Here is a 12,606-nt window from a genome sequence, read left to right as displayed (position 1 = left end):
CAGCAACATTTTTGGAGAGTCCGAGCAACTTAGGTACACATAGTCCTCCAGTTAATCTCATAATGCAGATTAAAAACTCTGGTGAAATGATGATATAAAAAGGCAAAAATTGAATTCATTGACTAAATTTGCTTCAGTATCAACTTATATTTCAACACATTTTCCTTCATTAAGTACAAAATAAGTAGTTCTTGTGCAAATATAATCTCTTAGATTAATCTCATAACTACTATCACACTTTTTTTTCATTTGATAGAACCTATTTACATTATTGGATGACATATAATAAGCTTCGATGCCAATGTTCGATAAATCACTTTTAACTAAGATATGAGGCAGATATCAGAAAGAATTACTATAGCAAAATTGTAGACACACTTGGCAATGATGCACGAGTTAAGTGACTTTAACTCCACTTGGTCGTTTTCCTTCCATGGCATCCTTCTTGTCGCAGCAGTCAGCACATAGAAATGGACCTTGCCAAGGCTTTGAACTCGTCGAGAAAATTGAACCAGCATGTACTGATATGCCTTCGGTTGCAGCAATGTCAACTTGGCAAACGGCACAGATGAAGAGACCGGACATTGATGCACCGTTTGAATCCTCACTCCCTAATCTGCAATCCATATGATAAAACAATGATCAAAGCTCTATTCGTGGAAATGTAACTCGCAGGAAAATGAGAACAAAATGTCAAGAATACTGGATTTCGAGTCTCAAAAGGCCAGAAATATTAAAGCATAGCCTGAATATTACGAAGTTCAAGGGATTGCTAACCTTTCGGCAAGCATTGCTGAGCCTTCTTCAAACAGTTCCTCTACAATGCCTACAGCTGACAGCTTTTTCGATTGTTTGGCAGCAGATTTCGGTGACTTTCTTCTGAAGAAAAGGGATTGGAGCTTGTTATACTTCTTCGGCGGAGTTGCAGGCTGTACAGTATTATCGGGAGGTATTATGTCAACTACTATGCATGTTGTGTCATCCTTCAACCCTCGCGTCCTCAAAGCTTCCTACACAATCAACGACATAAATGAGTTAAAAGATCTCATTATAAACATTTTTTATAGGTGCAAAGATTCGTATGAACTTCACTACCTTCACAACTTGTCTAGCAGCAAGCTCGGCAGGCAAGCCACGACAAGACTTAGCAGCCATGTCTGATGATACGGCATCCCAAATTCCATCAGACGCAATGATCAGCCTTCCACCTCCAGTTGATAGCTTCACAATGTCGAAAAAAGTTAGGGCCTGATCCATTCGTTAGTAATCTACACAAGTGACATCAGATATACAACAGAAAAGAGTACACCGGGATTTGGTCGGGGGTAAATCTTAAGATGGTCGACGAGAGAGTAAGAAAAGAAAAGCAAGTTATTACTTTCACTTGTTTGACATATGGTATTGGAACAATGAATTCCCCTACATCCATATCTCCGATTGATCTTGAAAGGCATAAACCTCCTGGCCAACATCGAAGAGGACCAATCTGCAGATGCACAATGAAAGTTTATTTCACACCCGTAATATGATATCGGAGATATAAAAATTTACAACCCACCTCAGTACCACCGCAGATGCTAAGCCTTCCTACTTCACCTCCACTTGCTGTGACACGCTCCCTTCTGCAATTAATCAAGAAACGATGAACACTTTCATATCAACGGATAAACAGAAAGAAAAGATTTAGAAGATGGGCACTTACTCCTCCGCGTTTTCCTCAAGCCTATGGTCTACAGTTAATTCCGAAACAGCACCACCCTGAGTTTCCAAAATGCAGCGGGAATCTCCAACAGACGCAACTGTCACAGTCCATCCATCAACTATCACGAATGTAGCTGTGGTTCCAGACGTTTGTCCTAAAATGACAAATGCAGGCATACGGAATTAGCATCATCGAAGCGTGAATCGAAAATAATAACTGGTAAAACGAAATGAAAGAGAAGATAAATTTCATGCCTTTTCTCTGGAACTCCTTATCGGTTTTTACAAACCCTGCAACTAGTGCACGAGGCAAAGCATGAAGCCACTCATCCCTTCCAAGTCCACGAGGAATGGCACTCAAAACGTGATTTAGTAAATGATCCTTTGAGAACACTGCGGCCGCTGTACCATTATGTCCGTCAAAGATCTGACAATTAATAAAGAAGAATTTATCATCTGATGGACAATTAATCAACTGAATAATCTCCCTGCAAGATAACCTCAAATGAAATCTGACCAGCGCACCTTAGGCGCCCCTTTTATCCCAAACATGGTACCATCCCATCCCGATACGTAACAAGTTTGAGTACGATGGGAACACTATGGTCCGTGCGAAAAAAAAAAAGTTCAGTGACAAGACCATCAATGTCCATTCTCTATTTTACAAAACTATTCGACTGGATAAATCCAAATACAACATTCAGCAAACTCGAGTGACATCAAAGCGAAATACTATGAGACTAGAAATTTTGCAAGTCGTTAAATTTATTAAGACGACACTTTCATCTTATAGAAAGATGGAGAATGCACTGTGATTAAAAGGACCTGAAGAGAGCGAAATCGATACAAAGAATTCACATGTCGACCCCTATTAACTTGGAGAAAGATGGATTTTGATTGAAAGAAAATGGAGAAATACATACCGCAAACACGGAGAAGGAGGATGAAGGATTGCCTTGAACCCTCTGGCAGTCTGTCCTCATTAGAAAATAATCTTCGCCTTTCTTGGACTGAGCTGCACATCCGTATCTGATAGTTGGCTTCTCCATTTTCTCATTCCGTAGTTCTCTGCTAATCAGTGCTGCTAACGGTACTAGATCGTGATTCAACCTATGCCTCTCTTCCCTTGACCCCATTTCTCCTCCTATCAACTAATCGGGGACGTATACCTTGTTATAGTCAAATCTGGAGAATATGAACTTCCCCGTTCTCCTTTTCTTTTAATCTTGAGATCGCTTCCTTTTTTCACATCTCAGCTCATCACCAAAAATACTCCACAAAATCCTTCTATTCGGTCCAATAAACATTCCCAAATAAGAACTCCCCAAAGTTTCAAACTTGATCCCGAAATCCAATCACGCGTAACAAAAACACCAGAACAAACACACAAACAACATGAAACTTCAAGAACCTCCAAACAATTTCATTTCCAAGAAAGAACTCTCCCAAAGCTTCAAACTTGATCGCGGAATTCAACCACAAAAAGCACCTGGAACAAGTACGTAAATAAACAACATGAAACTTCAAGAATCTCCGAACAAGTTCATTCCGAAAGAAGAATTCTCTCAAAGTTACAAATTTTATCTCCAAATCTAATTATACACCAGGAAAACACGTAATCAGCATGAAACTTCAAGAACCTCCAAACAATTTTATTCCCAAAGAAGAACTCTCCCAAAGTTTCAATCCTAATCCCCAAATTCAACCACAAAAACACCTAGAACAAACACATAAACAACGTGAAACTTCAAGAACCTCGAAGCAATTTCATTCTAAAAGAAGAATTCTCCCAAAGTAACAAATTTTGTTTTCAAATCCAATCATACACCACACAAACACCAGAAAAAAACACAAAAACAACTTAAAACTTCACGAAGCTCCTAACACTTCATACCGCAAGACGAACTCTCCCAAAGCTCAAATCTTGATCCCCAAATCCCATCACACCTGAATGAACACGAGCAAATAGAAGTTCAGGAATCCCCTAAAGCTCGAAACTTCGATCCCCAAACCCCATCACGCCACAACAAACACATAAACAACATGAAAGTTCAAGAATCCCCTAAAGCTCAAAACGTTGATCCCCAAACCCCATCAGACCACAACAAACACATAAACAACATGAAAGTTCAAGAATCCCCTAAAGCTCAAAACGTTGATCCCCAAACCCCATCACACCCCAACAAACACATAAACAACATACAACTTCAAGAATCCCTAAAGCTCAAAACTTTGATCCCCAAACCCATCACACCACAACAAACACATAAACAACATACAATTTCAAGAATCCCCTAAAGCTCAAAACTTTGATCCCCCAAACCCCATCACACCCCAACAAACACATAAACAACATAAAATTTCAAGAATCTCCTAAAGCTCAAAACTTTGATCCCCAAATACCCAAAACAAACACATAAACAACATAAAACTTCAAGAATCTCCTAACAATGTCATTCCATTCAACTTCTGTTATAAAATAGCTCAAATTCTAACATAGTACAAGTAGCCCACCGGGTTATTACCTTGTAAAGACAAAAGTTTTTTTAACATACTATGTTTTCCCCCACAAACTAAGCCAAAATGCAGATCTGATAATGACCACAGAGAGAGAATTTCACTTCAAGTTAACAAATTTAATACACAAAAAATTAAAGAAACGCGGATTGCTGACAAGATATGAACTGTAGTAAATCAATCATCAAATAAACACTACTTAAAAAAGTTAATTTTTCCTTAAATAAACAAACATTCTTGAAACATAATGTACACATAAATCTCACATATAAATAACCAAATGCTATTAATTTAACAGGTCAGCAAACAAGAAAACAACAGCCAATTTCACTACTACATATAACAGAAGTAAAACAAAGATATACAGTGGATTTAATTGAGGTGCGAAAGCTAACTCGTACACCACGATTATCAAAATATAATATAATTAACAAAGAAGTTACATAAAAATGTAGTTTTTTAAATAAATTTACATTCTTGAAACATAATGTACACATAAATCACACATATAAATAAACAAATGTTATAAATTTAACAGGTCAGCAAGCAAGAAAACAACAGCAAACTTCACTATACAAAAAAAGTAAAACAAAGATCCACATGACATGTCTAATACCACAAGATTAAACAATGTTTTTGATACACTTGACATATTTTAATTTATAATTATAACATTCTAAAATCTTCAATACTTCTTAAGCTTCGTGCCGAGTCAAAATACGTCAAATAAATTCAAACAAAAGAATATAATATTATAAGAGTAATTAACAAAGAATTTATAATAAAAAATGTATAATATCTTTTTAATGAAAGAAAACACTGACCTTTTTTATTGTTGAAGAAAGATGATGGAAAGTGAAAGAGCTGACTATGAGATAGTACTATGAACAACTTTTTGTATGAGTTTTCTGTTGGTGACTTTCTGGTACAGCTACCAGCTTTATCTTTGTTTTTTTTTTTTAATTTTTATCTTTTTCTTTTTATTGAGGTCGTAATACGGACGGATTCAAGATATGAACATGACTTCAAGCCTTAATAATTTAAAATTTAGAATACGTTTAGCCGTAATACATAAAAGCATCTTTTAACTTAGTGTTAGCTGACATTTATGTACTTTAACTTTAGCTTTGTATGAGTAGACAAAACTTGAACAAGTCGATACGTGCGTCTTGCATGACATCTCACGTAAATTACTACCTAGGAAGTATGAGTGTACTTATTTAATTTTATAGAAATTTAAGTATTTACTTGACCGCACACAAAATGTTAGTTGAAACTAAAGTTAAAAGACGCATTTATAAGCTAAAAAATAGTTATTTATGAATTTTATCCTCAGTTTTTTAAAAATTACATAAAATCTCAGATTTTAAACTAGTTGATTTCTTAGGATCGCGATACATTACTTAGGATCACAATACATTACTTAGTCGATTTCGTGATGTATCCGGATACATTACTTAGGATCGCAATACATTACTTCTAAGGTCCCGTGATGTATTGCTACCCTAAGTCATACATGGCGATCCTAAGTAATGTGTCGAGATATAAATTAAAATTGAGATTTTCATAATTATTTTAAGGGGTTGAAATTTTAGATAATAATTATAAATTAAGGTGTGATATTATGTAATTTACCTTATATATTAATCGAATCTAAAATGAGTATCGAATTAAATAAACTAAAAATAATAATAATAAGGTAGAATATAGGTAAAGGCATGTGATATCAAACATTAGACACGAGCACAAGATCTTGACACCTTTCTAGCCATGTGCTTCCTAGTACAAATACAATGATTCTATTTTTTAAAAAAAAAATATATAATATAATAAGTAACAAATAAATAAGTTAAGAACAAAATGAAAATATAATTGTGATTATTTTGCCGATTGAAATATTTCTGGAACAAATAACTTATATTTGAAATTATATTTCCTGAAAATACTTTTCGACATTTAATTTTTAATTTTAAGTGAGATATTTTTGAAAAAAGAATATTTCATTAGAGATTGATGATAATAATGCTATAAAATCATAGAATTTTTCGATGAATTTTTTAAAATATTAAATTGTAATTTATATAATGCCTATGTGCATATTAAATTATGAAATTAGAAGCAAATTGATTTTAAATATTTTATATCAAAATACTAGAAAATGATTTATTTTTAGAAAATATATTTTTAAAATATAAATATGATATATGTCTACTCGATGTACACACTACATACATATACGGAAGTTCACTTTAGCTCTCTTAGTAGTAAACATGAAACTTTATTCACCTACACTGAAATAAGTAAGAGTAGTATTTCTTTCGTTTCGTTTTATATGAATCTACTTGGTTGACTTCAAGTTATAAAAGAAGATTTTTGGATTTTCTAATTTTATTAGCCCATTTAATTTTTTGAGTTAGAATTTTATTCAATAAATTGAGCAAAAAGAAAATGATGTTGAAAATTCTTCATAATTGTGGTTGTAGCTCGAAGCCTTAAGAAGCAAGTTGGAAATTAAAAGTAAATGCCATGGGACCAAATGAATGTTATAATATTCTTAGGTTAAATTCTAAGGAATAAGACCTGAAACAAGTGGGCTTCCAATATATATATATATATATAAATGGTGTAAGTATTGGGTTCTGTTTATTCAGAATTCTCGAGTTTGAGTTCTAGTATAAAGTTGCTTTTGTCAAAGAGAGTGCTACCTCCTAATGTGGGACTTCTCGAGGTAAAGTTAAACTTAGATGAGGCACAATGTAGATATCGAACACCAAATTGAAAAGAAAAATCCTTTATAACAATAATTCGAATTCATGTGGCATAATTAGGAATTATTTTTTCATTTCTAGGACTCGAACCGGGCGATTGGATCAAAAGACTTGAGTTCCTTTTGAACTTCCTTGATCAATAACAACTACGATATTTTGAAATCTCTAATTTAAGATGGTCAATTATAGATATTCATCTCACGATAATCCTCGATGGTGGCAGATACAGATAATATTTCAATACTTAAAAGGAAGTTTACTTTATAAAATTAATAATGCAATAATTATGACTTCCAATTGGTATATCCAATTGAAAATCGAACCCTATCATTTTCTACTCAGTGTATGTGGGAATTATATATTATGATTGAGCAATGATACATGAATATTTTTTAAAGTATACTCTATTTTATTCAGTTGGAAAGACTTTACCTAAAGTTTTTTCAAGATTAGAATAAGTGCTAGTAGTTTTTTCCTCCTTTATTTTTTTTATAATTTCCAAGCTAGTGACTTTGTATGCTTAGAAAAGAAGCAAATTAAATTAAATAGGAAATTTTAATACAACAAAATGTGAAATATAAAAGTTTTCTTTAGGAAAATCCATTATTTAACTATGATTCATAGGATTGATCATGTTTTTTTTTTTTTTTCCTCATTTGAAGTCCGGTAACCGTATTGGAGACCGACTAATCCAGATTCGTGCCAAGTAGGGCACATTCGAAGGTAGCGCTCCCTATCAAAGTTTTTTTTTTGTTTATCATTCGGTGTCCGGTACCCGCATTGGAACCCAACTAATCCGAATTCATGTCAGGTAGGGCCCATTCGGGGATAATGCTTCCTACTAAGAATTTTTTCATACCCAGGGCTCGAACCCGAAAACTCTGATTAAGAGATTAAGAGAGGAGCAACCTCATTCACTGCACCGCATCCTTTGATGGTGCGTTGATCATGTCTCTATTAAGTCACTTGTCTTACAGTTAGTTGAGCTTCGTAGAAGTAAACATATGGAAGTAAATGCAAAAAAAAGATCAAGGGAATTTAATATATAGTATACATAATATACATAAAAATATAAAAAAAAATACCAATTTTGATAATGTATAATTGACACCCTTGTTGTGAACCAAGTTCAATTCAATGTGGATATAAGGTCATACAAAAGTAGTTATTATTGGGCTGACAAGAGCTATTTGGCTGAGAACAAGCAATAAAATTAGGTTAATTTGGGATCCGTGCTCAGATGCGGAGCTAGAATTTCAACTCAGAGTTCAATATTTGAAGAAAATCTAGTCAAATAGAGTTCAATACCTGCTATAAATATATAAAAAAAATATTTTAATCATGTATAAATGGTATATTTTTTCGTTGAAGGAGGGACGGATGCCTGTCAAAGGGCTGGCTCCGCCCCTGTCCGTGTTGAGTAGAGGCGAGAGAACAGTTGCGTCAAAAAGGGATAGTGGAATTGTGATTCAAGGATAATGCGTATTGTTGCGTAAAGAGTCTGATTCCTCTCATCTCCCTTCGCGTTTTTTATTCAGTAGTTCTCTTTGTTGTACTAGTCGATTGTTATTCTGCAATTACGTTGTTAGTTTATTTTCCTAGTAATTATAATATAACAATGTCTCTATTGCGAAATTGGATATTATGAACCAATTGTCCCACGTTGGAAAAATAGAGAAATGCTAAGGAGTTTATAGGTCAAATGAGTTTTCCCACCTATTAGGCTAGTCTTTTGGGTTGGGCTCTCCCGTTTGGTTTATAACATTGGAGTTGTTACAACCCCGTGGAGAAAGATGGGTCCATCACTACCTTCAAATTTTATGTACACTACAAAGTTATCGCATTCAAGTCTTGAGAACAAAATCACCTTAGGGAGAGAGCGCTTAACTCTTCATTTTGAAACTTTTCGATACAAATTTAAATTAGTCGAGTCTCATTAAATACCTAATGGGAGTGAAAAGCCAAAGAAAAGGTTAGTTGCAAACAAATGAAATTGGACAAGAATTCTAAGATGTCATGTCACAAACATGATTTGATGTAACAAGCATTTACTTCAACACATTAATGATAGGAAAAAAAACAGGTGAGTGGATTTTAGTTGGAAAAAAATATAATACTACTAAGGTTTTATTGAAAGTGACTTTACCAATACAATAGATGCAGCAGTGACAGGATTTTTGCTGAATGGGTTCAAGATATGAAGAAAAACTCATCGAAGGAAGTTCAACATCTGTAATATATATATAAAAATTATTTTAATCATATATTAATAGTATAATTTTTCATCGAAAAAGATTCGGACGAATCCCCATTATTATGTTGGCTCCGCCTCTAGCTTCATCAATACATAGAAACATTTATATAAAAAAATTGACATCTACCTAGTTTTAATTTATACCTTTAAATTAGTGTACATTTTCTAGCGGTGTATGATATTTAATTTCATACGTTTCTCTATCGAGAAAATAACCTCTTATAACTATTTACAACTAGCTCGATCATGCGTTTTATTTATCGATAATCTTTTATGTATATTTTAATAATGAAAAATTGAGTTGTACCTCGGAGGTATATAGTTTTGTCAATATTATACAATAGATATACTGAAAAAGAAAATCAGAACAAAAAAGTTTCTAGGGAGGAAATTAATTTGTCTTTGAATCTATCCAAAAAAAAAAAAAAAAAAAAAAAAAGGCCAACAATATAAATTTCGATAAAATTTTGATATTTTTCATAATTACTGAAAATTCCAATTTTGGTCTGTCGAGATACATAATTAACTCCTAATACATTCAACGAAGATACAGTTTTTCTTTGTAGAGATATACAATTAGCTCCCGATACATTTTTTTATTTATTTTGGATCTGTCGAGATACATAAAACATACCGATAATTTTTTTTTTATTTTGGGTCTGTCGGGATACATAATTAACTCCTGATACATCAAACGAAGACACATAATTAGTTGAGATTTTTGTAATTATTTTTTAAAGGCGGAGATTTGTGTAAATATGATAAATTAAGGTGTATGTTATTTTTCCCCAAAAAAAAAAATCTATTTTTTTTTTCCTAACAATTAACACTATGACATATTTCCACTTCTGGCCTCCTGTTAATTTCAATAACTCTTAACAGGCTGTTAGAGGTGTACATTTTGGTCCTACATGTTTGGGCCTGTTTGTTCAACAGACCAAGATAAACATTCACTTATTATCCAAAATAAATGGTCCAGTCCACTAGCAATGATATAAAGTTGCTGGATTTCTAGCACCAAATTTATATTTGGATAATAAGCGTAACTCAGTTCACTAAAGCTCTTGCTATACGTATAGTCTGAGAAGTACCGAACCACAAGGGCCTGTTATATTTGGACACAACTATTTAATTGTACCATTCTTTTAGATTCTTTTGCATGTTTATCACTTCGAAATAACTTTGAACATGCATTGTCTGATGTTACATATGACTGGAGTTCATGCATTTCGTCCTAAGTTTAGACAAATGCGGTGAAAATACCCGAACTTCAATTAGATGCATGACTGAAGTCAGTCTTATGTGCCTGAACTTCAGATATTTTGTTTCAAAGTGGCTAGAGACATGCAAATTTTTAAATTCTTTCGCATGCTTATCGACTTCAAACTAACTTTGAACATGCATTGTCTGACGTTACATATGACTGGAGTTCGTACATTTCTACCTGTGTTTAGGTAAAAATGGTTAGACTTCAGTAAAAATGACTGAACTTCTACCAAATGACTCAAGTCAGTCTTATATGCCTTAACTTCAGATATTTTGTTTCGAAGTAGCTAGACTTGCAAATTTTTAAATTCTTTCGTACATTTATCGACTTCAAACTAACTTTGAACATGCATTATCTGACGTTACATATGATTGGAGTTCATACATTTTAACCTATGTTTAGGCAAAAGTGGTTGGACTTCAATAAAAGTGACCAAACTTCGATCACATGACTAAAGTCAGGCTTATGTGCTTGAACTTTAGATTTTTTGTTTCGAAGTAGCTAGACCTGCAAATTTTTAAATTCTTTCGCATGTTTATCGACTTGAAACTAACTTTGAAGCATTTAGTATACTAAAAATTACACAAATACACAACTTATGTTTCCAATATTACAAAAAATCCCAACTCCCTAAACATATTACAAAAATCCCAACATGTATGTACACAGAATGTTATGTATATGTCGGTTATGTTATGTATATATATATGGAGAGAGAGTAAAGTAATTAAAAAAGCGGGAGCGACTGTAATTACTTTCAAAAGGGTCGATATTTATGTTATTTATACTTTAGTATATGCCCACTCATGGGCTTAAAACTAGGTAGAATTTAAGCCGATATAGGATTTGCTAACGATAAAATTTTGGGCTTGGGCTTCGTTCAATGTCAAGTTTACTACTTGAGCCCAACAACAATATTTGTTAATTTTTAGTATAGTAGAACTATTTGTAAATAGAACTACACATAATTATGTCTCACATATTTTTAACCTGTCTATTAATCAAGTCAATTAAATTTTCGATCCAAATCGAATATTAATAGTTCCAATCATGCAAGATAGAATCGAAACCGACAATTTTCCCCATGTTTAATTATCTTGATATTCATGAGGAACTGAAGTTCATATAATCGATTATAATTTTTTAGAATTGAAGAGTAATTATCATTTAATAATTTGGTATTTGATTTGTACGAACTCAACTAATCAAGATTCGCATTGAGTATACTTATTAAGAGAGTAAAACTCCATATCAAAAAATTCTCCGCTCAAAATACTCGAAAATGGAGACATCTGGTCAAAGGAGGATTTGGTATTTTAATTTACAGCAATAATACTTCATAAAGTTATCCTTCTACTTAAGATTGCATTTTTAAAATAAGTATCTAAATAACTGATTTTTATAAAGTTTTATTTATATAAAAAAGAAAATTTTAGCCATCCATTCGAACAGAAATTAATACAATAATTATTTTTATTATTAAGCTATTGTGTAAATTTTGATTTGAATTTTGATAAATCAGTCATCCTATTGAAATAAGAAAAATATGAAAAATAAGATAAAACATGTTATACATGACATTAAATTTTAAAATAGTAAAATATCTAAATATTATAAAACTGAAAATTCACACTATTATTTTTATATCTTCAAATTCTAATAAAGTAATATAGGTAATACTGTCTTCTTCTCTTCTTTAATAACTAAGTTAAGAAAAAAAAAGAAGAAAAGGAATGAACGAAATTTATTTTTTTAAAAATAGTTTATATGTATAGGTGCATAAATTTAAAGCATGATTTTTTTTTTTTATATGTTTACAGATACAACATTTCTCTTTATTATTTAAGTCATAATATGCATGTTTATTTTTATATTTTTATGTTTTCTGTTTTTTTTTTTTATTTATGCTAGGATAGTTTTCTCCATTTAGTTAATTTATCAAAAATATTTAAAAGTATCTTCTTTTTACTTATATTCTAATTTTTTGTCTTTTGTAAAATATTTTATTTTCACCTTCAAAACAATTAAGTTAAAATATTTCAATTTTTTTTGTAAAAAAATATTTATGTATTTTAAATTTTCTCCAACCATTTCAGAAT

At 32.2% G+C, this 12,606-nt stretch overlaps 1 protein-coding gene across 4 annotated transcripts; it reads right to left on the bottom strand.

Annotated features, from left to right (window-relative positions):
* Nucleotides 1–95: 95 nt before the first annotated feature.
* On the bottom strand, nucleotides 96–5,188 carry LOC107856737 (probable protein phosphatase 2C 15). 4 transcript variants are annotated; one of them, XM_016701723.2, is made up of 9 exons: nucleotides 5,043–5,188; nucleotides 2,625–3,190; nucleotides 1,957–2,128; nucleotides 1,703–1,856; nucleotides 1,559–1,622; nucleotides 1,379–1,486; nucleotides 1,096–1,221; nucleotides 778–1,010; nucleotides 96–616 (listed from the first exon to the last, which is right to left on the bottom strand). In XM_016701723.2, exons 2-9 carry the CDS (start codon nucleotides 2,835–2,837, stop codon nucleotides 397–399), a joined length of 1,290 nt encoding a protein of 429 aa, XP_016557209.1. In that variant the 5' UTR covers nucleotides 2,838–3,190; nucleotides 5,043–5,188; the 3' UTR covers nucleotides 96–396. The 4 variants fall into 4 exon arrangements, with proteins under 4 accessions (XP_016557209.1, XP_016557208.1, XP_047255280.1 ...); XM_016701722.2 differs by lacking the exon at nucleotides 5,043–5,188 and adding an exon at nucleotides 4,227–5,013; XM_047399324.1 differs by lacking the exon at nucleotides 5,043–5,188 and adding an exon at nucleotides 4,485–4,521.
* Between the last annotated feature and the right edge of the window lie 7,418 nt (nucleotides 5,189–12,606).

This window comes from Capsicum annuum, chromosome 11, assembly GCF_002878395.1.
Source record: "Capsicum annuum cultivar UCD-10X-F1 chromosome 11, UCD10Xv1.1, whole genome shotgun sequence".
Taxonomy (NCBI): Eukaryota; Viridiplantae; Streptophyta; class Magnoliopsida; order Solanales; family Solanaceae; genus Capsicum; species Capsicum annuum.
This window is presented reverse-complemented; position numbering and strand designations above follow the sequence as displayed.